Source organism: Antechinus flavipes, chromosome 1 (assembly GCF_016432865.1).
Source record: "Antechinus flavipes isolate AdamAnt ecotype Samford, QLD, Australia chromosome 1, AdamAnt_v2, whole genome shotgun sequence".
NCBI classification, from domain to species: Eukaryota; Metazoa; Chordata; class Mammalia; order Dasyuromorphia; family Dasyuridae; genus Antechinus; species Antechinus flavipes.
In genome coordinates, this window is record NC_067398.1 from 656,264,588 (window position 1) to 656,290,653 (window position 26,066).

General features: G+C 39.6%; 1 protein-coding gene and 1 long non-coding RNA gene across 9 annotated transcripts in view; one reads left to right on the forward strand and one right to left on the reverse strand.

Moving 5' to 3' along the window:
- The window catches only part of RFX1 (regulatory factor X1), a 35,976-nt gene extending 20,509 nt beyond the window's left edge, over window positions 1–15,467 (reverse strand). For 4 of the 8 annotated variants that reach the window (XM_051971678.1, XM_051971679.1, XM_051971680.1 and 1 more), the window contains exons 1-2: window positions 15,371–15,467; window positions 1,654–2,042 (exon numbers count right to left, since the gene is read on the reverse strand). In XM_051971678.1, coding sequence (XP_051827638.1) covers window positions 1,654–2,042; window positions 15,371–15,375 — 394 coding nt within the window. In that variant the 5' untranslated portion in view covers window positions 15,376–15,467. The other 4 variants (XM_051971673.1, XM_051971676.1, XM_051971675.1 and 1 more) reach the window with 4 other exon arrangements.
- Window positions 15,468–15,734: 267 nt separating this feature from the next.
- LOC127544829 (uncharacterized) lies at window positions 15,735–25,439 on the forward strand. Its single transcript, XR_007949537.1, has 2 exons — window positions 15,735–15,832; window positions 25,121–25,439. It is a non-coding gene; the product is annotated as an uncharacterized LOC127544829 (long non-coding RNA).
- The last annotated feature ends 627 nt before the right edge of the window (window positions 25,440–26,066 follow it).

The window sequence follows — 26,066 nt, forward strand, 5'->3', positions numbered from 1 at the left end:
ACGGAGATTTTCCTGTACATGTATCCAGCATCTCCGTTATTTAAATGAACAAGATTGCTTAGTCAGAACACTGCTCCTTAGAAAAATATATTCTTTCAACTTCTGTATTTTGACCTTTTGTTTCCTATCTCTAACCTAGTTCTCCCAGTGACCAGACTTGCAAATGATTCACTGGCCTTAAGTGCCTTCAGTAATAATGCCACCACTTGGGACAGGGAGGAGGAGTAGAGTAGAGAATAATTCTGTGATCATTATGGTATAATCATTTGGAAGAAAAATACAAGGGAATCCATTAAGGTCATATAACTTAGGTGTCTGCTGGGAATCTTATGATGCCTGGAGGTTGGAAGCAGGGACTGGGCCAGAAACTTTTAGGACTATCAACTCAATGATTGGCTCTCTGCTCTGCCCTGCTTCAGAGCCCCCTAGAAAACGAAAGCTTCCCTCCACATAAAGGCATGTGAATTCTTTATAACCACATGCTGATGCTGTTAGCAATCTCTTTAGTAAAAGGAAAAAGAATACTATTATTTGTAATTATACTTGAAGGATGCACAATTTCATCATCATGGCTAATTCTTTGACTGATGAAGAGCTCAATTCCTCCTATGCATTGTCATAAACACCTAAAATTGGGAGGATCTCCAGAAATTCTTTAATCCTTAGGCAAAGCAAGAATCCCTTCTAAAATACTGACAAGAGGTTAAATAACCACCTCCATTTAAAAGATCTCAAGTGACAACATATTTCATTCAACTATACAATTCCAATACTTAGGAAATTTTTCCTCACTAATGAATCAAAACTGCTTTCTCAAAATTTCTACTGATCTCAGCTCTATTTGATGGACCCGGGTAGAACATATGTAATCACTCTTCTGAAAAAGAACTCTTCAAACATTTGAGGACAATAATAATGTCAACTCTTAGCCTTCTCTTTAGACAAATTCTGTGAGTTTCTGTGGTTAAAAAAATTCATCACCTAACAGCCAATTCCCTGAAGAGATTATCCAACCTTCATTGGAAGCCATGGGATGTGTCAGCAGTCTCACAACTGATACTATTCCAGCTTGATAAAATAAGCAGAGCCTGCTGGCATGCCTTTGAAAAACTAAGATCATTTCCCTACTATAAAGAGATATCAGAGTAAGTCTATTTCTACTGGTACTATCATTATGATTAATTAATAGCATCTAAACAAAAACAATTATTAGAAATAATAAAATTAATAATAGCAGCAGCTAGTACTTATATAGTACTTTAAGATTTACAAAGCAATTCATATGTTATCTCATTTGTTCATCATAATAACTTTGGGAGGTAGGTGATATAATTAATGTTATTTTACAAATGAGGTAACTGAAATACACAGATTAAGTGACTTGCCCAGGATCACACAGCCAGTGTGTATCTGAGGTAGGATATGAACTTCAATCTTCCAGATTCCAAGCACAATAGTCTATATGTTGTGCCATCTAGCTGCTCCAATCTTGCTACTACATCAGAGATTATGGGGCATTAGAACCAGGTACCTTAAACCTGTGATAGCTTGAAACTTTTGTAATGCTAGAATCTAATCCCAAGGGTTTTTCATCGGTGGGAAGTTCCCAAGCATCTCATGTAAGGATTAAAGAACTGGGTTTCTAGTACTTACCTGAGACTGTCACCACGATAAACTGCTGAGGGGCCGGGGCTGGGGCAGGCTGGCCACTGGGCTGTGACTGTGCTGGGGGGGCTGGGATCTCAGTCACATACTGTTTCTGGCTGGCAGGTTGGGGCTGTGGGCTCTGCAGTTCACTAACATACTGTGGCTGGGAGGTGGAGGCAGCAGGTGGCGGAGGTGGCGGAGGTGGCGGAGGTGGTGGCTGAGGGGCCGCTGGTGGTGGTGGTGGTGGTGGTGGTGGTGGTGGCTGGGGCTGAGATTGTGGAGGGGCTTGTTGAGGCTGTGGTGGTTGCGGGGCCGCCTGAAGCTCAGTAACGTACGCCTGTGTTGCCATGCCAACAGTGGGGAAAATGATAATAAATAAGGCTTTTTTTTGCTTCCTTGGGAAGAGGAAAAAAACAAAAGAAGGAAAAAACGAGAATTAATCCACAGTAGAGAAAATCATGGACATCATACAGCTCCCAGAGGTCATTTTGGTTTGCCACTAATTTAATTAGATCCCACGTCCCATAACCAATTAAGAGTCCTTTACAGTATGGGTGCATGGTGAGGACCACAGGTGAAGTCATTATCAGAACTAGAACGAGAACCAATTCTTTGAAGGTCCCTGAGGCCAATCCCTTACTGACTGGGGCTCCAGCCAGCCTTTCTCTACTATTCAAATGCTGGTAAAATGCCCACATTTCTATTTAACTTTGGCCTTCTAGGTCCCTGGCAGCGTTGGTAGCCACTGCTTGCACAGGGAGGCCTGGCTAGACCATGCTCCACCATCTCTGAGCCCTCAATGGCAAACAAATGTCTGATGAGATCCTGCTGTCTTTGCTTTTTATATTAGACCAAGAGGTCCCTACCATCTCATCTTCCCAGAGCAATCTGGGTTTCTAAAAAAAGAGTTAAAATAGTTCCATAGCCAACTAGTGTTCTCTAATTTTGGATCCTGTTGCACACCTAGTTTATTCTTATTTCCAAATCTTTTTCCCTAAAAGAGTCCCTTTGATCTATAAATTGCCAAAGCCACACTAAACTATATAAATGCAAGGAGTCATAGTCCTTACATAAAAATGGAAGGCTCCTCAGCAATTCTATAGTCCAACCCCTCCATTTTACAACTGGGGAATCTCTGATATCAGAGCCAGGGAGCCTTCCTTTCATTGCATCAGGCTACCTCTTAAGGCATTGAACATCAAGGGACGTTGAAGGTTCAAAGAGAATATTTGAAGTCTCTTTTCCCTAGTAAAAATTGATTAACAAAAATGCTGTTATTAGCAACTAGATATGAAACCTTTTCTAGGAGATCATGATTCCTAATGACTAGAGCAGAAATCTCCTCCCACATCTGAGAACTAATCTGGACCCTACCCAAAGGGCTTCTGGCATGGCCACAAAGCCACTGTTCATCTGGAAATCCAGTTTTCCCATTTGCTAAATAGGAATGATTTGGTCCTGAGGCTACATCAGAGGAATACTGGTTTGGGTCTAGGCTTGAAATGCAGTAATGAAAAAGGCATGTGATCAAGAGCCCGCCCCAATCTAGTCTAGCCTTTCCTCAAAGGAGAAAGACATGCCCAAGTCTAGGTCTGGGAGGTGGTGGGGAGAAAGAAGCAGGATCTCTTTTAGTAGTAGCTACTGGCACAAAATGAGCCTTTTGCCCTAACCCTGACCAGCAGCTCTTCTCTAGTCATTTGTCCCCTAAAATAGGAACACTGCACACCCTTGCCTTCCCAGCAGTTGCCTACGCCAGGTCAAGTCTCCTCCACTCTTAGCCAGTCAGAATCATAAGATTAGCAGTAGGAGTCTTGGAGTCAATTTCTAATTCTGACATTGAAGTTCATAGGGTGGGCCTGTGAGCAGCTCATTGTAGTTCATTTTCCCCCTCTGTAACAAAGAGAAAATAATTCCTTTTTTGCCTCATCCCAACAGAATTCTCTTGCTTAGCTTTCTCCAGGGGACACTGGGGCAAAGGATACCATGAATCAGAAAAATTCCAAGAATGCCAATGAACTATTTGTCTCAACTTGGTTATCAGGCAGTTTTCGCTGGCTGCCATTTTCCCAAGTCTGACATAAGGCTTGCCAATTCCAAAGAATCATCAGTACAGATCTACATGGCAACCTAGCTACTCTAACATCCTTGATCTTGCAGCCAAGGCAAACAAATCTGATTGCTGGAAACTTTTTGCTGATACCTGATGAACCCTGCCTCTTTTCCAAGAAAAGAGAGTGGTCAATCATTTTGGAGTCTACTTCCTGGTCCACAAGTGGCCTACTAACCAATGAGTTCAATGGTAAAAGCAGATGAGATAGCTCTTGTAATTACTAATTACTTTTCCTATGGTACCACTTACAAACCAGGAGATAGTTTGGGGTTGAAAACATGGTGTGTGTGTGTGTGTGTGTGTGTGTGTGTGTGTGTGTGTGTGTGTTGGGGGGACACATCTAGCTCTCCCAGCCTGACTTTCCTACTCAGTAGCTAATTGCTTTCTAATTCATTCTGCTTCTCCTATGGAAAGGTCATTTGGAAATTCTATTTCTTCCTGCATGAAAGATAATAACCAATCGCCCTTATTATTCTGAAGGCAATGGGGAGTGAAGAGAGATTCGGTTACAGTACAGATAAGATACACTACAGATAAGATTCTGTCCAAAATATTGGACGGAAAGAAAAAGAAAATTTGTGGCTAAAAGGGAAAGAAAGAGTTTGACCTCTCAAATCAGACTACAATCTGGAGAAAGGCCCTTAATTTGATCTTGCTGCTATAAGGGATGGAGTTAATTTGATCTTGCTGCTATAAGGAATGGAGTTAGTCAGTCATATCTGTTCCATCTCATCTTTGGCTAAGACCTGCTTATTTCCTCCAATCAACTTCTATTTTCAAAAGGCTTAGACTTCAGACTCTTTCTGAGAATCCTAAAAAGATTAGCTCTGTTAAATTACTTCTTTTCTCTTTCGTGTTTTTCCCAATGGGGTATACCTGTACCTCTTTGGTCCTCTCATCTGGCATCCACGGTCAGCCTTTTATGTTCCCTCTAAAAGTGGGGAAGTAGGATTGTTCACATTTAGTTTCTTCAGTTCACCATTCTATCCCCATCTGAGGAGGCAGCAGAACCCAACAGCCTAAGGAGACATCTACTGCATTCTTCTTCCCAGCCATCAATCTTAAAAATGGAAGCTAACTGAAACATTACCTAGGTCAACATCCCTCATACTGGATTCTCTTCTACAACATTGCATCAGAGATCAGTGACTAGATTCTCATTCTTTTTGGAGGCAATCTGTTGTTTCCTATAATATCCACCTTTTGAAGCTAGTTCTGTCTTCTGAAAAGCATAAAACAAATCTACTTCCTCTTTGACATGGCATGACCTTTCAGAGACCTGGGGCTTTTATCACTTTTTCCTTTCTTGATTAAAGATGCCACTTCTTTCAACTCTGTGTCATGTGGTATAGTTTTTAGACCTTTCCCTATATTAGTTGCCTTCTTCTAAAATTCTACAATTGGTCATGATGCATCTCAAAATGTGGCACCTACAAGAGAAGGCAATCGTTGAGATGTAGAAAGGTATATTCAAGTCATATGACTTGTACCTTAATAATTTACTTCAAATATTCAAGTGCCTATAATGAGCAAAGCCATGTAGATAATAAAGACACATTAAAATAATCCCTGCCTTTCAGGATTCTACATTCTATTACAATGATACTGTATATACAAAAATACGATACAAAATAATTAAAGAGGGAAGAAGAAATATTAACACCTGGGGAGAGGCTGGATGAAAGCATCTGGTACAGAGGAGGGATACAAGCCCAATGGAGTCTCAATGACTAACTGGTTCTGATGAGGAAGGAATGCATATATTCTTGGAATCTGGGATTTAGATGTTCTGGATAACTTGTTTAAATGAAGCGTTTTAAAAAGTGAGAGGATTGTAAAGAAGTCAATAAGTATAGACAATTGTTTCAAGTATTTTGGCAGTGAAAGGAAAAAAAGAGATACAATATAATTTTGAAGGGATGGAATATTTAAGTGACGGTTTTTTAAAGGATGAGACAGAACTAAGTTTGGTGTAGACACTGAGGTAAAAGCAAGTAGATGGAAAGACAGTGAAGATAAAAAAGAAGGAATAATGAATGAGGTAAACTCCTGGAGGAAGATATGAGAAAGGCAGGTAGAAAATTGGCTCTGATAAGAGGAATCTTACCTTCCCTCAGGGACCAGATTAGAGGCGGCAAGGATGAGTGAAATGTAGAGGACCCTTGAGGAATCAAGTAGGGGAGAAGTGGGAGATCATGACAAAAGGCCTCGGTATTCTGAGAGAAGAGACAAAGGCATCTGCTGAGAGTAGTTTTAGTTATTAGAAGAGGTCTATGATATGCTTTACAAAGAATGGGATAATCAAAGAAGAATATAGGGATGGCTATATAGCAATGAGATAACATGAGATAATATGAGTTCTAGCATAAAGTAGGAGTTTAATAAATGTTTATTGACTAAGTAATTAGTAAAGGACCACAGTTGGCATACTCCGGTGTTGAACATATAATAATATGTATATTATATACATCCTCCAGTGATAAACAGCAGTTCTGGGGTATGAGAAAGCAGGCAATGGAGTGATGCAAGATTGGGGATTGGCAGGGAATGAATAGTAGTATTACACAGGGGCAAAGGACTCCAAGGCAGAGGAAAAAGCATAGCTGAACTGGTCAACTCTAAGGTCAAATCAACAATTAATTAGCACCTGTGGGCTACTACCGGACCATGTGCCAAACAACAACTCCAAACCAGGATAGAGAAGGGATAATGGACTGGGAGGACAAAGATGGATGAGGAGTACTATATTGGATGGTATAATGGAGCCAAAGAATGGATTTAGAAGGAAAGATGGATGGAAAAGATTTTATGACTGATGTTACGATTATGGAATTCAGTGACATGGACGTTGCAATTTCAGATGTGGACCCTCAAGGCTGGGATATATTTCCTCCTCATCTCTGCTTTCTTCCAAGCTCAGCTTACATGCCATGTCCTGATTCCCTAATTGTTGTTAGTCTTTCCTCTCCCTTAAATTTTCTTTGTACTGTATTTGTTTTTGTATATATGGTAACTCCTAGTAAAATGTAGGATCCTTGAAAACAAGAACTAGTTGTTTTTGTATTTTTCCCCAGTGCCTAGCATTGGTAAAGGGAACTCCTTCTATCTATGCAGGCTTGATAAGTTCCTAAAGAACCTACCCAGTATTGAATAGCCAATGTGTGTCAGAAGCAGAGCCTTAAGTCAATTCTTCCTGGCTCCAAAACCAACTCTATCTACTATATCATTTTGCCTCTCTGGCATGCAGTTGTTAACTTGTTAAATTGAATTATAGGACAATTCTATTAGATTTGTGATGGAGCCATCTGCATCCAGAGAGAGGACTATGGGGATTGAATGTGGGCTACAACATAGTATTTTCAACTTTTTTGATGTTGTTTGTTGCTTGTTTGTTTTTTTTCTCTTTGATCTGATTTTTCTTCTGCAGCATGATAAATGTGGAAATATATTTAGAAGAATTGCATGTTTAACTTATATTGGATTACATGCTATCTAGAAGAGGAGAGACAGTGGGGAGGGAAAGAGAAAATCTGGAACACAAGGTTTTGCAAGAGTGAATGGTGAAAACTACCTTTACATGTATTTTGGAAAATAAAAGGCTATTTTTATTTTAAAAATTGAATTAAAATCTTTTATTCTGTGTGTGTAAGGGGGGGAGCATGTGTGCCTTAGGTATCAATTTTTTGAGAATACTTTTGTGTATTCTCAAACAATTTTCTCCCTTTCCATTTCTTCCTCACTGTATCCTTTTCCCCAAATTTTCCTCTTTCTCACATTCTCTCTTTACTCTGTGCCTACATATTTAGTTCATCCTCATCCTTAAAAAGTGATTCTAAGATAGGGCTGGTAAATCAAAGCAATAAGAATTTGGGCTAGGTAATCTAGATGGGAGTAACCTTAAAGGAAGTTTTCTGAGTAATGGTGGAAGGAGAAGGGTCTGAAAGTAACAATGAGAAGCAAGAAGTGTGAAAACTCATCCTCCTCACCCAGCATATTAGAGAATATGAGAGAAGAAACTACTAATACTGGAGGGGGTCAACCAGGGATGTGATATTTTCAGAAGAGAGCTCAATAAGATGGAAAGAGTTGAAGAGATTTAGAATGAAGAGAAGTTTGTACATGTTAATCTAATGTACTGCTATTGTCAAAGGCAAAGAAAATGTTGAGCATCATCAAGAAAGAGTTAAAACACAAAAAACCTTGCTTTTTTATAAAAAAAAAAAACAAAAAACAAAAAACTGGTATGTCCACAATTCAAACTCTGTTGCTTCAACTCTAAGGAGCTCTAAATGGAACTAGAGAATGCCCATAGTATATCAACAAAAAACAGTCTTAGCTGGTAGGAAATTGATTATTGCCTGAGGATAGACTATAGGAACAGGGATTCTTAAGTCTAAAAGACAAAGATTGAGCTCAGGGAGTTGTGATAAGAACCATGATGGGTATGGGCCAGTAGGCAAGGATATGGTTATAGGAATTCTATGAAACTTTAACAAGATGAGCTCAGCATCAAAAAGAAGTCCTTCTTTCCAAAGGTGAGAAACAAGTTTAGTCTAGGGGCCTCTCGAAGGTGGTGTGGACAGGAACAGAAAAGGTTTGTCTACATCTGTGCTAGGCAGAAAAAGCTAAGGAAAGAAGCTGGGATACACAAGACTTTTAAGATTTCATCACTGATAACCACCTTGGAACATTGCCTTGGGGCACTGAACATAGAAATCTTGGAAGGTCTATGGGCTCAATCCAGTGTGATCTGTGTTCTCTCCTTAAAGAAAGGCGACAGGAGGTGGGGGGCTGGAAGAAAGGGGGGGGGGAGAAGCAAGTGAGGATATTGAGTCCAAAGTGACTAAAAGGTTAGTCTTCCAAAGCTTTTAATTCAGTTTGGTTAAAATGCATTAGGATAGAATCAAGCTGTCTTCAGTAGGGAAATGCTCAGAGAAAAAAAGCAAGAACCTTCATCATCCTTAGAGAAGACTGATAGAAGAGAAAATGAGGAGATTCATCTAGAAAAATAAGAATTGTGAAATAACACCTGGACATTTCAAATCTAAGGACTCACTCCAGTCAGTTGGCAGTCAACAAGCATACTGATTTTGTGCCATGCACTGGGGATACACAGAAAAGCCCAAACAGCTCCTACTCTCCAGATACTCAGATCCTAATGGAAGAGACAACATATAAACACGGGGGAACGGATTGATATACAGAGAGTAAATAGAAGTAATCTGAAAGGGGGAAGTCTAGTTTTAGAAGGCTGGGAATGGGAGCTTTTTAAGGAAGCAAGGGAAATGACAAAATAAAATTAAAAGGAAGTTTAGAGGTCATTTGGTTCACAGGCTTAAGAGATGTGAAGGAATATCCTCAAGGTCACATGAGTAGCATACAGGAAACCTTAATCTATCCAAAATGAGCTATTTTTCTACTATATCAAACTGCGCCTTGTCTCAAGCACAAATTTGACCTTAGATAAATGGCTATAATCAGATAGGCCAGAAGAGGGATGAATAGGTAAATATAGGGATTTTGTAGTCTTTCCAGTTCTAACTCAAACTGATCCTTCAAGGAGAGTAGAGTAATAGTCAGAGCTACAGATGGATTATAAAAGGAAGAAAGGAAGGAAAGGAAAAGAATAAGCATTTATATTACACCTACTGTGTGCCAGCTACCATGCTAAGAGCTTCACAGATTTTTCTCTTTTGATATAATGGATTCTAGGACAGGTAGAACAAATGTTTTGGTCTTTATCATGCATGAAAAAAAAACATTCTCTTGGGGTTAACCACCTCAGTCTCTTAGAAGTGAGGTACTCTCTACCCACAGACAGAAAGGATCTGTTCTTCTAACTATTGAGAAGATTGGTCTACCATCTGTCTCTGTCATGGAACAAGCCACATCCTGACAGTTCCTGGGAGCCTGGTCAGTTTGTTTGGAACACAGAGAACAGAGAACAAGTATGGCTGTTTTTAGAGGAAGATGAATCAGGCTTTCCAAGCCATATTGGCTGGATTAGGAATCTGGCTTTCAGGCAATCCCAGCCCGCCAGGAAATTAGCTTTAATGATTTAGGTTATTTCTCAAATGTACTAAGCTCCGAAAGATTCTTTAGATCTTTCATGCATCCCTTGCTTCTTTTTGGAAACATAAGTTTGTAGGATAACAATACCCAGAAAAGATTTCATGAGTTGAGATTAAGTGGAGATAGAAAGTGAGAAGGAAATATCTATTACCCTAGAAACTCTTCCATCTGGGAAAATCCAGGTGATCACTATGGGTAAAACAGTTGGGCAAGATTTGGTCTCCAAAGAAGGACTTAGTTCTATTTTGCCTAAACTAAGTTTCAGCAAACAAAGGCATACAGTGAATATTATTTAAAAGCTGCCCTGTTTCTATAATAGGGAATCTTATGAATTTTTCCAGGTGCTCCTGAGGTAAGAAATCTTGTCATTCTAGATCTAATTTTTTTTTTTTGGGGGGGGGGGGGGTCGGGGCTTTACATATCCAACCAAGTTAAGCCTCTCTCTCAGTCTTAGTCTGAACCAAATGGCATCTAGGAAATGTCTGGGGGGGACAGGCATCTCCCATTGGCTACTACCTAACTCAATGTCAATAACTTCTTATCTGGGTAACTGGACATATGTTGGAATCCTAGTGTTAACTCAACTTGGGTGCCAATGAGCCGTATTCACCTTGTCCATCAGAAAGAAACAGAAAAAGATAAAAACCTCAAAACAAAGGAGAAGATTTAAGAAACATCTGACACTGAAAGAACATGGCTGACAATGAGACTGTTAAAAGAACTTTTAAAATCTTCAGGAATCATTGGATTTCCTAACACAAGATGAGACTGTTTTAGTTCTTGAAAAACCAGCAAGAATCATTGGATTCCTTGAGATGAAAAATTATTGATAAGACTATTGCAGTACTTCAGAGCTTACAGGAACTATTGGATTCCTGGCACATGAACTAATGGACAATGGATTCCTTTTGGACTATTTCTAGGATTTATGGACACGTGTAAATTCTCAGATTGATTCATGTTATTTGTTACATTACTACTAGCCTGTGTTATATTGCTATGTGCTTATGTAAATTATGCGTAATGCCTCCCATATTGATAGATTTATGTATACCATGTATATCTGTTTCAAGTTCTGGCTCATATTGATGGATTTATGTGTACCTGTTTCAAGTGAGCCCCTTCAGAAACCCGCTAATTTGATTTGACTTCCTCTTTCCTTTGGTGTTTTCATCTCCCTTCCTGAGATGTCAGGGAGGGCGTGACCACCTTCTTTTTATGGTGCTTTCACTCCTTTTTTGAGCAGTCAGGGAAGGAGAGATCACCTTTTTGGGGTTCTCACCTCCCTGAGAAGTCAGGGAGGTCATGACCACATTATGTTCTAAAACAAAAGAAAGGAGGAGATGTTGGAATCCTAGTGTTAACTCAACTTGAAACAAGGTGATAACTCAAGGGAGATGTTAGAATCCTAGCGTTAATTCAATGTAATTGATACAATGCTTGTGTTCACACCTTTATTCATTGAAGTTCACACATTTGGGAAATTTCAGGGTTTAGTATGAGATATCTGAATTCACACCTCCCTTGAAGCTCTTAGGGCCAGAGAGCATGCTGGGAGTCTAACATCTCCCTTGAGTTATCACCTTGTTTCAAGTTAACACTAGGATTCCAACAGACCCAGGCTTATATTACTGGGTTGGATAAAGGCTTCAATAGATGTGCCTGGGATAGTTGATGCCAAAATAGAGTATTGGCCCTCAGGTTGGGAGGAATTCAGGGCAAATCTGGTCTCAGATTTAGCTGTGTGACCCTAAGCAAATCACTTAACCCTATTTGCCTCAGTTTCCTCATTTCTAAAACGAGCCAGAAAAAGAAATGGCAAACCACTTTAGTATCTTTGCCAAGAAAATTCCAAATGGGATCACAAAGAGCCAGGCAAGACTAATAGACCAAAAAAAAAAAAAAAAAAAGTGAGAACTCTGGAGAAAGCCATTTACTTTCTCTATAAGGTAGTAGTTTGGAGGAACTACCAAGTATATGAGTCTGACATCCTTGGGAGAGTCTGGTTTGTTTCTACCCTGCCTCCTCCTCCTATACAGGAACCAGGGTGGTTTCAAAGGAAAAGGGTGGAGATGCTCTAGACTGTGACATTGCTAGACAGGCCCTACTGGTACTTTCCTGAAATTCTTAGCTTTTGCTACAAACTCAAGGATGCATTTTGGAAAGTTCATGGCAAAGTGTAGTATAGACAGGCTCTGTTCCTTCTTCACTTAAGCAAGTTGTTTACCATCCTGAGAACCAAAGTATAGGGAGGAAAAAACCTCTCTCTATTTTCCAAGGGTAAAGGAAGAAAGAAAGGAAATTATTACGTTTCATACCTAGAAAGCTAGAAGGAATTTCCACATATTTGTAGATATACACTGTTCCAGAATGAGTTCTGTGATCTCCCTTGATCAGACTATCTATATGAAATGATTATATTCAGTTCTGGGTGACATATTTTAAGAAGTAGAATGTACTGTTCCTGAAGACAGTTCTTTGTAACTTCTAGTCTTTAAAAACACTGTACTTTGTATTTAAGTTGGAGTTCAATTAATTTTTGTAGAACTGAAAAACATGCCAAACTAGAAAGCATCCAGGAGAGCAAAATAAGATCAGGTGAAGAAAATGGAAAAGAGCCTAGAAATAAAAGACCCAGGAATAAGTTGGTTATCTTCAAGTGTGAAAAGAAATAACAGAAATGACACAAAAAAAGATTTGGAGAATTGGAAGGGACCTCTTATCCTACATGACCTTGGGACAGAACTAGAAACAAAAGTGGAAAGTTGCAGAAAAGCTTGGTATAAGTGACATTTTTCTAACAATAAGAGCTTTCCAAAAGTATATTGGGCTGCTTAAGAAGCATCACAATATGGGGATCTCTATAGAGGCCTTTGAAATAGGCTGGCTGACTGGCTTTTTATTGTAGATGTTGTAAAGGAGATTCCTGTACAGATCCAGGATGGGTCAGATGGCTTCTGAGAGCAACACTTTCTGTGAATAAACTTTCAAGAGACTGACTGGATTAGGTATTATTTTTCTATTTTACTTTGCATTTGGCATAAATACCTTAAATCCCACTCCAACCTTTAAAATTAAACAATAACCAGTAATTTTGCTTTAGAATATTGCTTTCCTAAATTAAAAAAAGCAAAAAAAAAAATGCAAACAATACAATTTTAAAAGATATGTTAATGATAATATTGTTTATATCTAGGCCAAGAAAAGTTAAAAAGTTTTCAGACTGAATTTGTAAGCTTATGATGAGCTCAAAATACAGTACGTGCTAATGCTCAAATGTAGGATTTAGATCTTGGGTTTAGATTTTCAAGAAATGCTAAGATCTCCTTGCTCTTTTGGTTTTCCTAGATGTGAATATATTTCTGGTTCAATCATCATCTAGTTCATGGATTCACATCTTTTGCTTCGGACTGGGCCAACTTATAACAATTACATTAATTTCCTTTTTAAAGCTTAAATCCCAAACTCAAATTCTGTTTGGGGAAAAAAATTTGGATAGGTTGAAATAAGGAGTCAGGTCTTGTTTAATGAAAAAGAATTTTAAATTTTTTATGAGATAGAAAAAGCAAATGTAAATTTGCATCTTAAATGGAACTCTGATCTCTAATAAAGAGCTCCAGAGTGATCATAGTGTTATTGGCCTTTCTTGGCCTTTCTGCCATTTTAACAAATTTAACCCACATGAACTAATGGAGTTATTCCTTTCCGGACAAAACAAAGGCATTTTATTTCTAATCTAATAGGTAAATCAATAATCTAGTTTCATAAACTGCAGAAGAGATGTGAATGCACTTCTTGGGCTAGTCTGTCCTTACCACAGCATCCCACTTCTGCACATATGATACTGACAACTGGCACCTCTTCTGGAACATGTGACTAGCTTAAAATGGCCTAGCTGACATTGGCTGGGACTTAACTGACACCAAAAAAACTTGTATCTAGATATGAGAAGCAGCTCAAGGACTCTTGAGAAATTTCAGGATAACATTTTGCATTACTTAATACTTGTTGCCCATTACTGAAAAGGAGGAAGAGGTGGAGAAGTTAGATGTTAAATAGATCTTAAAGGATACATCTACTAGTCATCACATCTAAATACAAGATCTTTGACACTGACAAATTACAAGAGGTAGAAGTAACTTGCTTTCCCTTGCTTTAGAAACATTCAGTCTCTACTCTTGAAGCAGATTATACTACATCTGGCCTGCTTGAAACCTTTAAGCCAACACCAAATCTGGTCCCTTTCATCATCTTTCTTGGCCAATAACTAACTCCTCAATGAAACTTCCAACTAATCTTCTCAAGGCCTTGATGTGTCGTTGCAGGAACAGGAAAATATGCTAGGGCACAAAAGTCTTAGATGAAATCAGTATTTAAATGGAGGCTAGATACTCAAGTAACATAATTCAAATAAACAACAGAACTAGTTTTTAAAAATTAATGTGAAAAAACCACTGGGTATTGGGGGAGGAACCCAAATATAAATACAAAATACAATAAGTGCAGCTATCTGGAATGGGGGAAAATGAATTATTCAACCCATTTTACAGAGGGGGAAACTGAGGTCCAGAGAGTCAGTGGAGCTTTAGCCAAATTAACAGCTTGTAAACTTAACAGCGGTCTATTGAAACTAAGGGGTTAGAGCTCCCCCATAAATGCCAGGGCCCATTTTCCAGAAAGACTTCATTCACCCTCTTCGCTGACTGACACTGACTCAAGTGGGTCCCCGACGAGAAAACTTCAGCTGCTCTGGGATCCACCCCATCTTCTGCCAAAGCTTCCTCTTTTGCTCTCCACACTTCTCCCCCACCTCCTCAAGCAACCAACCTCCCTATTGGCTCCGCCCACACCTGACAGGAAGGCCCCGCCCTCCAACACTAGCCACGCCTTCGTACCCCTCCCTCACTCCCATTGGCTCTACTTCTTGGGCCCCGCCCCTTCCCACCTCCCGATATAAAAGCCCCCCGCACTACCCCACCAGTCTCCACAGAGAGGCGGGTAGTGCCCTCCCTTCCGGGAGGGGTCGGGCCCAATAGGGCGGAGGGGGGGAGGGGGAAGGGGTGTTGTCCTCCCTCCAGCACAGCGCCCTTGCAGCCGCCGCTGCCGCCGCCGCCTTTTGCCCCCCTCCCCCACGGCACAGCCCCGACAAGCCGCAGCCGGGGCGCCGCAGACGCCATTTTGACCGCCCGCCCCCTTTCCCCCCACCCTCCGGACTGTAATTACAGTAGGACCCCCTCCCCAATAGACCCCGTCTGTCCTTCCGCCCGCGGTCCGGCCCGCAGCCCTAGGGGCCGCCCCCGTTACCTCAGCTTTTCCCCCCTTCTGTCCGCCGAGAGGGTTTCCGGGGGGCCTCGGAGAAGATTTTTTTGGGGGATGGAATTTGCCAGGGTCCCGGAGCCGGGCAGGGGGGGTGGGGGGGGTCGGCCGGGGCGGTTGTTGTTGTTGACTCTCGTTGCCGGGTTGCTTGGTCGCCACGACTACCGTGGCTATGGCGCCTCCGTTTCCTTCACCGGGGCAACTGTTGCTACCCACCCTACTTACGTCATGCAAGGAAGGGCGGTGCCTGTGCTGATTGGAAGCGCCTCAGGAAGCGATTGGATGACGCTGCTGTCCGTTTTTTAGCGTCTCAACATTATTGGCTTATAGTCACGCTCTTCAGCGCCCGCTCGAACGCCCGGCGCCCCGATTCAGCCGCACCCACGCCCATCAAACGGAACTTCGCTCCGACTGGAAGTAGAGTCCATCACTCCCGCGAGAAAACCTGAAAGTCTCCTGGGTAGGGGAAGAGAAAGAACTGAAAAGATTGCGATTGGACTACTACTAGGAATACGTCTTCCTATTGGACTAAGTTGTCTGTCATTCATCCCAAAGTCGGGATAGGAGGGGAATGAGGAGAGCATCCCCTCCCTCCTGCACCCCTGTAGTCCAGAAGGAATAGTAAAGAGTGAGCCGTGCCTGTGGGCTGGAGGGTGGATAGTACGCCTGCGCCACTCGCTATGGCAGGTGGGAATCGTAGTTCGATCTTGCGGCGCAGAGTTTCTGCTTTCACCCTCCCTACACTGCCAGATGCCAGCCTTGCACCTCTTGTGTGTCGTCACCACCCTTCTCTGATTCGTGATGTCACAAGCCTTCCTCGATAGTTAGTCTGAAATTAGGGAGTGGCTTCGTGGCGTCACAATGCGCTAGCCCCATGGTGGGAGTTTTGGCGGGGGGGGGGAGGGGGGACGCCAAACCAGACTTTCGACCCTGCCTGCCCCGGCTCCTCGAGTACCCTTTCCCGGCCTGCGCTCTGCGGGGTTGAGCCATGGGACCGACGGGCAGGAAAGGTCAAGGCTGTCAGGTCGCGTCTGCTGCTATCTGCTGTTCGCAGGCGGCAATTTCTCTGGCTCCGGAAAAGGTCTTCCGAATGGGCGGGGGGATTTAATTAGCGTTCTGGGTAATGAGAAGAGATAAGCAAAGTTCAGAGCCGAGACCCGCCAACCTGTCTGCTGGTGCCCTAGGCCCGCCCTCGCCCTTAGGGACCCCGCAGGAGGTTGGTCTGCCATCCGGGCTCCTCCAGGAATCCTAGTATGCTCCACAGTTAACGGAGTTGGGGGGGACAGCGTCCCTACTTTTCCCCCTTCTCCGTCTTCACTTTGCCTTTAAAATCCAGAGGTCCAGTTTTGTTTTTTTTTTTAAATCCTTTTTTTGTAGGCTACTAAATGAGACCCTGGGCAGAGTCTTTCCCTTTTGGTCCCGAGTGCGCCTCCTTATCTGTGCCTAAAGGTTTGTACTAAATGAGTTTAAGGACGGCTTTTCCAACTCTTTAAGCTCTAAATTGAGCTTCATGTAGAGATAATTTTGGACCCTCCCCAGAAGTTGGGGGTGGCGGGAACTAGATGACAAAGTGGACTGAGATAATTGACCTGGGAGTCAGGTAGATCTCAAGTTCCCTCCCCCCCCCACACACACACACATCCAGGATGTGTTAAGTGTGTGAGATAACATTTGAACTGAGATCCTCCTGACTTCAGGGCTGGTGCTCTATCCACTGCACCAAGTAGCTGCCTCGAGATTTCAGTTCTAATTTGGACCCAGACACTTATTGGCTATGTGAACCCTGGACAAATTAACATAATTTCTGTCTGTTTCCTCATCAGTAAAAGGGCGGGGGATAAATAGCATCAACTTCCCAGAGTTACAAGATTAAAGTTGTAAAGCTCTTAGTAAAAACACATGGTAAATGTTACATGTTAGCTACTGTTATTCTTACATATGAAATGGTTTGTTTCAAAACCATTTCCAAAATAGCCTTCGAAGATTTCAACCCTTCTCACTAAACACAGAATGTGTCCTGAGAGCCTTCAGAACATCTCCTGATGTCATGATCATTCCTGTGTTTTGGTGTCTGGGTTACAGAGGGTTAGTTTTAGACTGAAGTAACATTTTTGGCTTCTATAGTTCATAGCATTTTGCCTCAAATTCTAAAACTGGAGTAAACTGAGCTCCTACTGATGTAAATTTCAAAGCTAGCTAATCCCTATTAACTCCAAACTTGGAATTGGGGGTGAGTGGGGATTTTCTTCTATCTAAAGGATTCTGTGACTTGGAATGGGGGTAGCCCATTTATCTTAAAACTAGGCTGGAGAGCTGGAAGGCTGATGTGTCTGTAATCTGCCCTACCCAACGGTGCTCAACTCTCAATAATATTTTGGATGGTGGTATTACTAATTGGAAATGCAAAATAGCATGCTGGGAGTCAAGTTCTGATGGCTATTCTTAACTGTATGACCCAAAGTCACTTTCTTTTTCTGGGCTCTTCTGGAACATGATGAATAGGCTAAAATGGCCTTTAATTTTTAAAAAGTTGTATACAAAGGTGCTATGAATAGTATTCAATATAGACAAAACTGAAACAAGTTTACAAATAGTATGAGAGAACAACATTGTACCCAAATGTATAAGTAAATACAAAATATATAAAATAAAATTACAAAGTAACTTCAGGAGTTAACTAGCAACTTTCAGGGATGAGGAAAGCTCAAGTCTCCCTAAGGAGACTTACTATAGACCTTGGATTCCTCAAAGAGTCCAGGTGCTCAGTTACTAGTTTGAAGCCCCATAGGGCTTTTCTAGGAAATCCTTCCCCCCATCAAACCTTTGAAGTAGAAGTGGATACAAGTATGTTTTATCATGTGGTCTAACATCAACTGGGCTTTCACTGCGAGGAGGCAATTCTTTTGTGTCTATCTCCCAAGAAATCATTTCACATCTTCTGTCTTCAACATCTTTCTCTTTTTCAGTTGATTACCTCATATCTATTAAGAAAACTGAGGCCATTTCTTATGTGGGCTTCCTCTTCTCCCTTCTCACCAACTCAAAATATGAGTGCTATCCCCTAAAACTCCTTTCCTACAGTCTCCTAGCCAAGTGGCCAACCTTTCACATGTGTCCTTGGATCCTAATACTTCCAACATTCAGCAGATTGCAACTTTATCTCCATTCTCTCTCCAAAAATTCAGCCTTCCTGAACTGGTTCCTTCCCTGCAGGCAAATAGGCCTAATACCCCATCCTTAAAATATTTCCTGGCTATCATCCTATGCTCCTTTCTTTCCTCAAACTCATAAAAAGATGAATTTATTAAACTTCCTGGTACTGTATGGAAGCACTGGGAAGATACAACAAAAACAGAACCCCCTCCTTCCTCCTGCTTTCTAGGAATTCTCAGTTTTATGGGAAAGATGATAATAACGCAAATGGTACCTCTACTGCCTTTCTTCTCCTCAGTCTTCTGATGTTAACCCTTAGTCTCTTCACTGAAATTTCCCTCAAAAACTACCAAGAATCTGGAGTTCTTGTCATCTTTGACCTGTCTGCAGCCATTTGACATTGTCACTGAGGCCCCCACTAAAAGCCTTCTGGTTATCTTCTCGCTTGTGTTTTTCTAATCTGGTTTGTTCCTGGTTTTCTTCTAGCTGTTGGATGGGTGAGATGATCATTATCATGCCCACAATGGATGTTCTTCAAAGGCTCCTCTCCGTGATCATCTCTCTCTAGATTCTTGTAACATCAACTCCTATAGTTTCTGATAAAACTCAGAACTAGAATTTGAACTTTGCCTCTCTGTAGTCCAATACCTTTCATGTGGATCAGTGCCATTCTCGGGTTCTCTTCATGTTTCCACTTTTCATTACTTAACTCTTCTTGGACATTTCAAAGTAGATACCCCTTCAAACTTGGGCATGTCCAAAAGAGAGCTGATCTGGTAAACAATCTTGCTCCTTTACCTGAGCATAGATTTCCCTCTCCAAAGCACTGGGAAAGCTCCTGAGGTCAAGCTCTCATCATTTCTTGCTTTTAACTTATCTCTTGGCTTCATCATTCTCCACTATCAATCTATGACCACTACCTATCTGCCTTTTATCACTCTAGTTTCAAGTTCTCATCTTAGAGAATTATTATTGTAGTGTCTTGCCTCACTTCCAGGCTAGTATTTTCCCTCTCAGATTTATCCTGAACACCTTTATACTCAATATTCCCGATAAACTAATCACTTCTGCTCAAAAATGTTCACAGTAGATGAAGAGAGCCATCTGCACTCAGAGAGGACTGAGTGTGGATCACAGCACAGAATTTCATTTTTTTTGTTTGTTTGCATTTTGTTTTCCTACTCTTTTTTTTTCTTTTTGATCTAATTTTTCTTGTGCAACACAATAATTGTAGAATTAGGTAGAATTGCGCATGTTTAACAAATATTGGATTCCTTGCCATCTAGGGATGGGGAAATTTGAAATGAAAGGTTTTGCAAGGGTCAATGTTGAAAAATTATCCATGTGTATATTTTGAAAATAAAAAGCTTTAATAAAAAAATCTTTACAATATAAAATACTTATGTGTCCTGAGCTCACCTGGTAATCAGGGAAAGTTGAAGAGCTTTGGAGAGCAACAACATTGCTCTCCAATTGGATTATATTTGTGCATGTGACTTTATCCCTCTATGGATCTTAAACTTCATGAAAGCAGCATACTCTAGCATTTTTTTTTTGCATTGCCCCCCCCTCCACCAAAGCATGTAGCATAGTATAGAATCAATTTCATTTAACTATAAGAAAACTTACTTGAACAGTATTTCAGACAGTCTGTACCCCAAACTCCTCTACAACATCCCTGCAAGTCGGTTTGACAACCCAAGAAATAGTGATTGTTGTTTTATTATCTTCAGCATCTTTAACACCCTTAGACCTTAGCACCCAAAGCCAAATACTGTGACATTTTCATCATATCACAAATGTTGTCATGTTGGTATTGTGTTAGTGTGAAATATTAACTTTGGATGGGGATAGAAAATGAGTTAGCAGAGAATGGAAACTCTCAAGATAAAGGGAAAGATATAGCCTCTAGTGTCATAAGTACCTTCTCAGTTTAAGTCCCAGGTCTGCTGACCCTTCTGAAAGGTGCCTATGGGGTTCATGTTTGATGCTTCTTGCCTATCCCTCTCACCATCTCATTCTCCTCTTGCCCTCTTCCCTTTGTTTGGAATGAATACTCAAATATTTGTCTTGTTTTATTAATATTCTTCCATTCGGCTATTATTAGTCTTCCCTGATTGCAGTAGAATGTAAGTTTCTAGAGATCAAAGGCTATTTCTCTCTTGTTTTTGAATCCTGGAGATCTCAGAGAATATGAAATGTGTTGCAGAATTTTCAAAGGACAAATATTGTTGCTGTAATTCTCAAAAAAGGAAATGGGGTGGAGTTTGCTAACTCTTATTGACTGGTAAGCTCAACTTCTATTTTTGGAAAACTCATAGAAAACACTATTAAGGAGTTGGCTTGTGAGCACTTAGAGAAGGCAGTATAATCACAAAGACCCATCTTGGATGTGTCATACCTGACAATTTTGAATTTCTTTGTTTCCTCTTGTTTGCCAGAGGAATACTGCAGATTTGAACAAAGCATTTTTGTTTGCATATGTTTGTGATAAAATGCGGAAGCTCTCCATGTGTTGTGATATAACGTACTGTTTGATAGGATTGGAACTGATTTAATGACTGGATGTGAGCAGTCACTAATGAGTCCAATATTACTCACCTCAGAGGAAGGTCTCTAGTATAAATCAGTATCCCAGGAAGCTGTTTACTGGCTCTTTGCTATATTGATAATTTTTATTGATCATCCAGTATTAAGTGATTGTTAATGTGCTAGACACTGTACTTAAGTGCTAGGGATACAAATTCAAAATTGGAGATGATTGATGCCCTCAGGAAAGGAGCTTTTCTACTGAGTGGATCCAACTTTTCAAGATAAATGTTGAAACAAAGCTTTTGGAGGTTAATTGGCTTAGGCTAGATTCATGCTCAAATCAACAGGCCAAATAAAATGGCATTTTAATAGGAATAAAATGTTTATTTCTATACCTGAGTTCCAAAATAAACTTTCTGAATATACAATGTGAAAACCAAAGAAAATCTGGGGATTTTAGGGGACAAGAAGTTAAATGAATAAACAGTGTGATATGGTAACCAACACAGTGTTTTTTTTTAGACAAAATCTAGCTATATCATTGATAAGAGAGGGAGGGGAATAAGTGTTACATTAGGTAGATAGATAGATAGATAGAACATGTTCTGTGAGGTTACATCTGGAGAACTCTGCTCAGTTCTGGAAATCATGTTTTAGGAAAAGACTTAGACAAATGAGGATTTGGAAGAAGTCAACCTGGATGGAAATTTCTAGAAAACATGTCCTAAGAAAATTTAGTTGAAGAATTTGAAGCCTGGAAGAAAACAAGCAATTAAATGCATACCATATGTGTCAACTGTGCTAAGTATTTTTATAAATATTATCTCAGGAAAAATCGACTGCCTTTAGAGGTATGAGCTCATTGGGAGGTCTTTTTTTTTAATTAAAGCTTTTTATTTTTCAAACCATGGACAATTCTTCAATATCAGCCTTTGTAAAACTTTGTGTTCTGATTCCCCTTCCCCTTTCTCCTATGCCTTCCCCTAGATGGCAAGTAGTCCAGTATATGTTAAATATGATAGAAATATATATTAATCCAATATATGCATACATATTTATACAATTATAATGCTGCACAAAAAAATCAAATCAACCAGTAAAAAAAAAAAAAAAAAGCAAAATAAAATGCAAGCAAACAACAAAAAGTGAAAACGCTATGTTGTAAACCACTCAGTTCCTACAGTTCCCTCCCTGGGTATAAGATGGCTCTCTTCATCACTGAAAAATTAGAACTGGTTTGAATCATCTCATTATTGAAGAGAGCCACGTCCATCAGAATTGATCATCATGTATAATGATCTTCTGGTTCTGCTCATTTCACTCAGCATCAGTTCATGTAAGTCTCTCCAAGCCTTTCTGAAATCATCCTGATGGTCGTTTCTTACAGAATAGTAATACTCTATAACATTCATATATCATGATTTATTCAGCCATTCTCCACTTGATAGGCATCCACTCAGTTTCCACTTTCTTACCACTACAAAAAGGGTTACTACGAACATTTTTGCATATGTAGGTCCCTTTCCCTTCTTTAAAATCTCTTTGGGATACAGGCCCAGTAGAAACACTGCTGGATCAAAGGGTATGCACAGTTTGATAACTTTTTGAGCATAATTCCAAATTGCTCTCCAGAATGGTTGGATCTGTTCACAGTTCCACCAACAATGTATTGGTGTTCCAGTTTTCCCACATTTCCAACATTCATCATTAATTTTTCCTGTCATCTTAATCAATCTGAGAGGTGTATAGTGGTATCTCAGAGTTGTCTTAATTTGCATTTCTCTGATCAATGTGATTTAGAACATCTTTTCATATGACTAGAGTGAGTTTCAATTTCTTCATTTGAAAATTGTTCATATCCTTTGACTGTTTATCAATTGGAGAATGACTTGAATTCTTATAAATTTGAGTCAGTTATATCTATATATTTTAGAAATGAGGCCTTTCTCAGAACCTTTGAATGTAAAAATATTTTCCCAGTTTTTTGCTTCCCTTCTAATCTTGTCTGCATTAGTTTCGTTTGTACAAAAACTTTTAAACTTAATATAATCAAAATTATTCTATTTTGTAATAAATAACGATCTCCAGTTCTTCTTTGGTCACAAATTCCTTCCTCCTCCACAGATCTGAGAAGTAAACTGTCCTATGTTGTTCTAATTTGTTTATAATATCATTCTTTTATGTCTAGATCATGAACCCATTTCAATCTTGTTATACAGTGTTAGGTATGGATCAATACCTAGTTTCTGTCATACTAATTTCCAATTTTCCCAGCAATTTTTTTTCAAATAGTGTATTATTTCAAAAGCTGGGGTCTTTGGGTTTGTCAAACACTAGATTATTATAATCATTAATTATTTTGCCCTGGGAATCTAACCTACTTCACTGATCAACTACTATATTTCTTAGCCAATACCAAATGGTTTTGATGACCACTGCTTTATAATATAGTTTTAGATCTGGTACAGCTAGGCCACTCTCATTTGCATTTTTTTCATTAATTCCCTTGAAATTCTTGACCTTTTATTCTTTCAGATGAATTTTGTTATTTTTTTCCTAAGTCAGTAAAATAGTTTCTTGGGAGTTTGATTAGTATAGCACTAAATAAATAAAGAGTTTAGGTAGTATCATTGGAGTCTTGAAGGAGATATTGTATAAACCAATTGTTGGGATTTTTTTTAAGTGCCTACTATATATATATATATATATATATTTAATATAACTTTTTATTGACAGAACCCATGTATAACTTTTTATTGACAGAACCCATGCCAGGGTAATTTTTTACGACATTATCCCTTGCACTCATTTCTGTTCCGATTTTTTCCCTCCCTACCTCCCTCCCCCAGATGGCAAGCAGCCCTATACATATTAAATATGTCTCAGTATATCCTAGTTACAATATATGTGTGCAGAACCGAACAGTTCTCTTGTTGCACAGGAAGAATTGGATTCAGAAGGTAAAAATAACCCGGGAAGAAAAACCAAAATGCAAACAGTTTACATTCAGTTCCCAGTGTGTGTTGGGAATATTTTTGAAGAAAGTTTTTGGTCCATGGAAACTTCTTGAGTTTCATTCACTAACTTGATCCTGTGATTCTGGCATTCAAGGCCTACTTGATACCTCTTAGCTACACTGCTCACTGTCCACAGTTTTCTTCTTGCCCTCTTCCTTTCCTTTTTTTGGAATGAACATCTGCAATGTCTGCCCTATTTTTGCATCATTTTTCTGACTAGTCTTCTCTGATCCCAGTGAAATGAAAGCTTTTAGAATCAAAGACTGTCTTTTTTTTCTTTATTGTTTTTAAAAATTCTTTCTTTCCTTCCTTTCCTTCCTTCCTTCCATCTTTTTTAATCCAGAATATTTATTTTATTTTTTCAAAAGCTTATTTTCAAAACATATGCACAGATAATTTTTCAACATTGACCCTTGCATAGTCTTGTTCCAAATTTTCCCCTCCTTCCCTCTACTCCCTCCCCTAGATAACAATTCAATATATGTTATACATATTAAAATATGTTAAATCTAATATATGTAAATATATTTATAAAATTATCTTACTGCATAAGAAAATTAGATCAAAAAGGGAAGAAAATAAGAAAACAAAATGCAAGCGAACAACAAAAAGAGAATGTTATGTTGTGATCCACACTCAGTTCCCTCAGTCCTTTCTCTGGGTATAGATGGCCCTCTTCATCACAAGATCATTAAAACTGGCCTCAATCATCTCATTGTTGAAAAGAGTCACATCAGAATTGATCATCATATAGTCCTGCTGTTGATGTGTACAATGATTTCCTGGTTCTTTTTATTTCACTTAGCATCCGTTCATGTAGTCTCTCCAGGCCTTTCTAAAATTATCCTGCTTATTGTTATGCCTTCTATGACATAATTTTTTATTTGGGACATTTTCTAGTTTATTCATGTCTTAAAAAACATGACTCCAAGGACTGAACACAGTACTCTAAATGAAGCCTAACTGAAATGCATCATGCAAAGTAAAAATTAAATTGATATCCCCAATCAGCAGTTGACTCTTTCCTTTTCAGCCTTACACTTAGGAACTTCCCCCTTTCCCATTAGATTATAAGCTCTTTGAGGGCAAGAAATACTAGAATATTTACCAAGTCCAATCAAGATGAGCTAGTTGCTATAACAGCAGCTTTCTTGGGTTTTAGATGTATTAGTTCTTTTATGGAATCCACCATAAGTGCCTCATTGGACCAGTATCACTGATGGCGAATTTCTCAGCTTGACATTACAATTATACTTTTTCTTGTGTTTAATAGGGCAATACATGTGACTGCTGAAAATGCTTTGCCTTGGAGCCACAATGGGGAGGCATAAAGTATACATCCTATTCCAGAACTTAACCTAATACCAACTTCCTCCTGCCTCAAGGACCAAAGAGAGAAGTGGACAACGCTTTTCATAATTTTCCGGAACTTGGAAGAGAATACCTAAGGCTTGGAGTCCAAATGGAGACCTGAATATGAACTCCATTCATCCTCACTCCCCAATACCTGTCTTTCATTTAAAAGACCTTGCAAAAGGGTGTCTTCTTTGTTATTATAAAGCTATTTATAAAACGCATGGGTAATTTTTCAACATTGACTCTTGCAAAACTTTCTATTCCAAATTTTTCCCTCCTTTTCCCTCTTCCCTAGATGGCAGGTAGTCCAATACATGTTAAATATGTTAAAATATATGTTAAATCTAATATATGTATACATATTTATACAGTTATTTTGCTGCATAAGAAAAATTAGGTCTAAGGAAAAAAAAACCAAAATGCAAGCAAACAACAGAAAGCGTGAAAATGCTATTTTGTGGTCCATACTCAGTTCCCACAGGCCTCTCTCTGGGTGTATGTGGCTTCATTATTGAACAACTAGAACTGGTTTAAATCATTTCATTGTTGAAGAGAGCCACGTCCATAAGAACTGATCATATTGTCTTATTGCCATGTATAATCATCATCTAGTTCTGCTCATTTCACTTAGCATCAATTTATGTAAGAGTCTCCAGGCCTTTCTAAAATCATCCTGTTGGTCATTTCTTACAGAACAATAATATTCCATAACATTCATATACCATAATTTATTCAGCCATTCTCCAGTTGATGGACATCCATTCAGTTTCCAGTTCCTAGCTACTTCAAAAAGGGCTGCCACAAACATTTTTGCACATGTGGGTCCCTTTCCTGCAAAAGGGTCTTAAAGCAGCCCAGTCAAC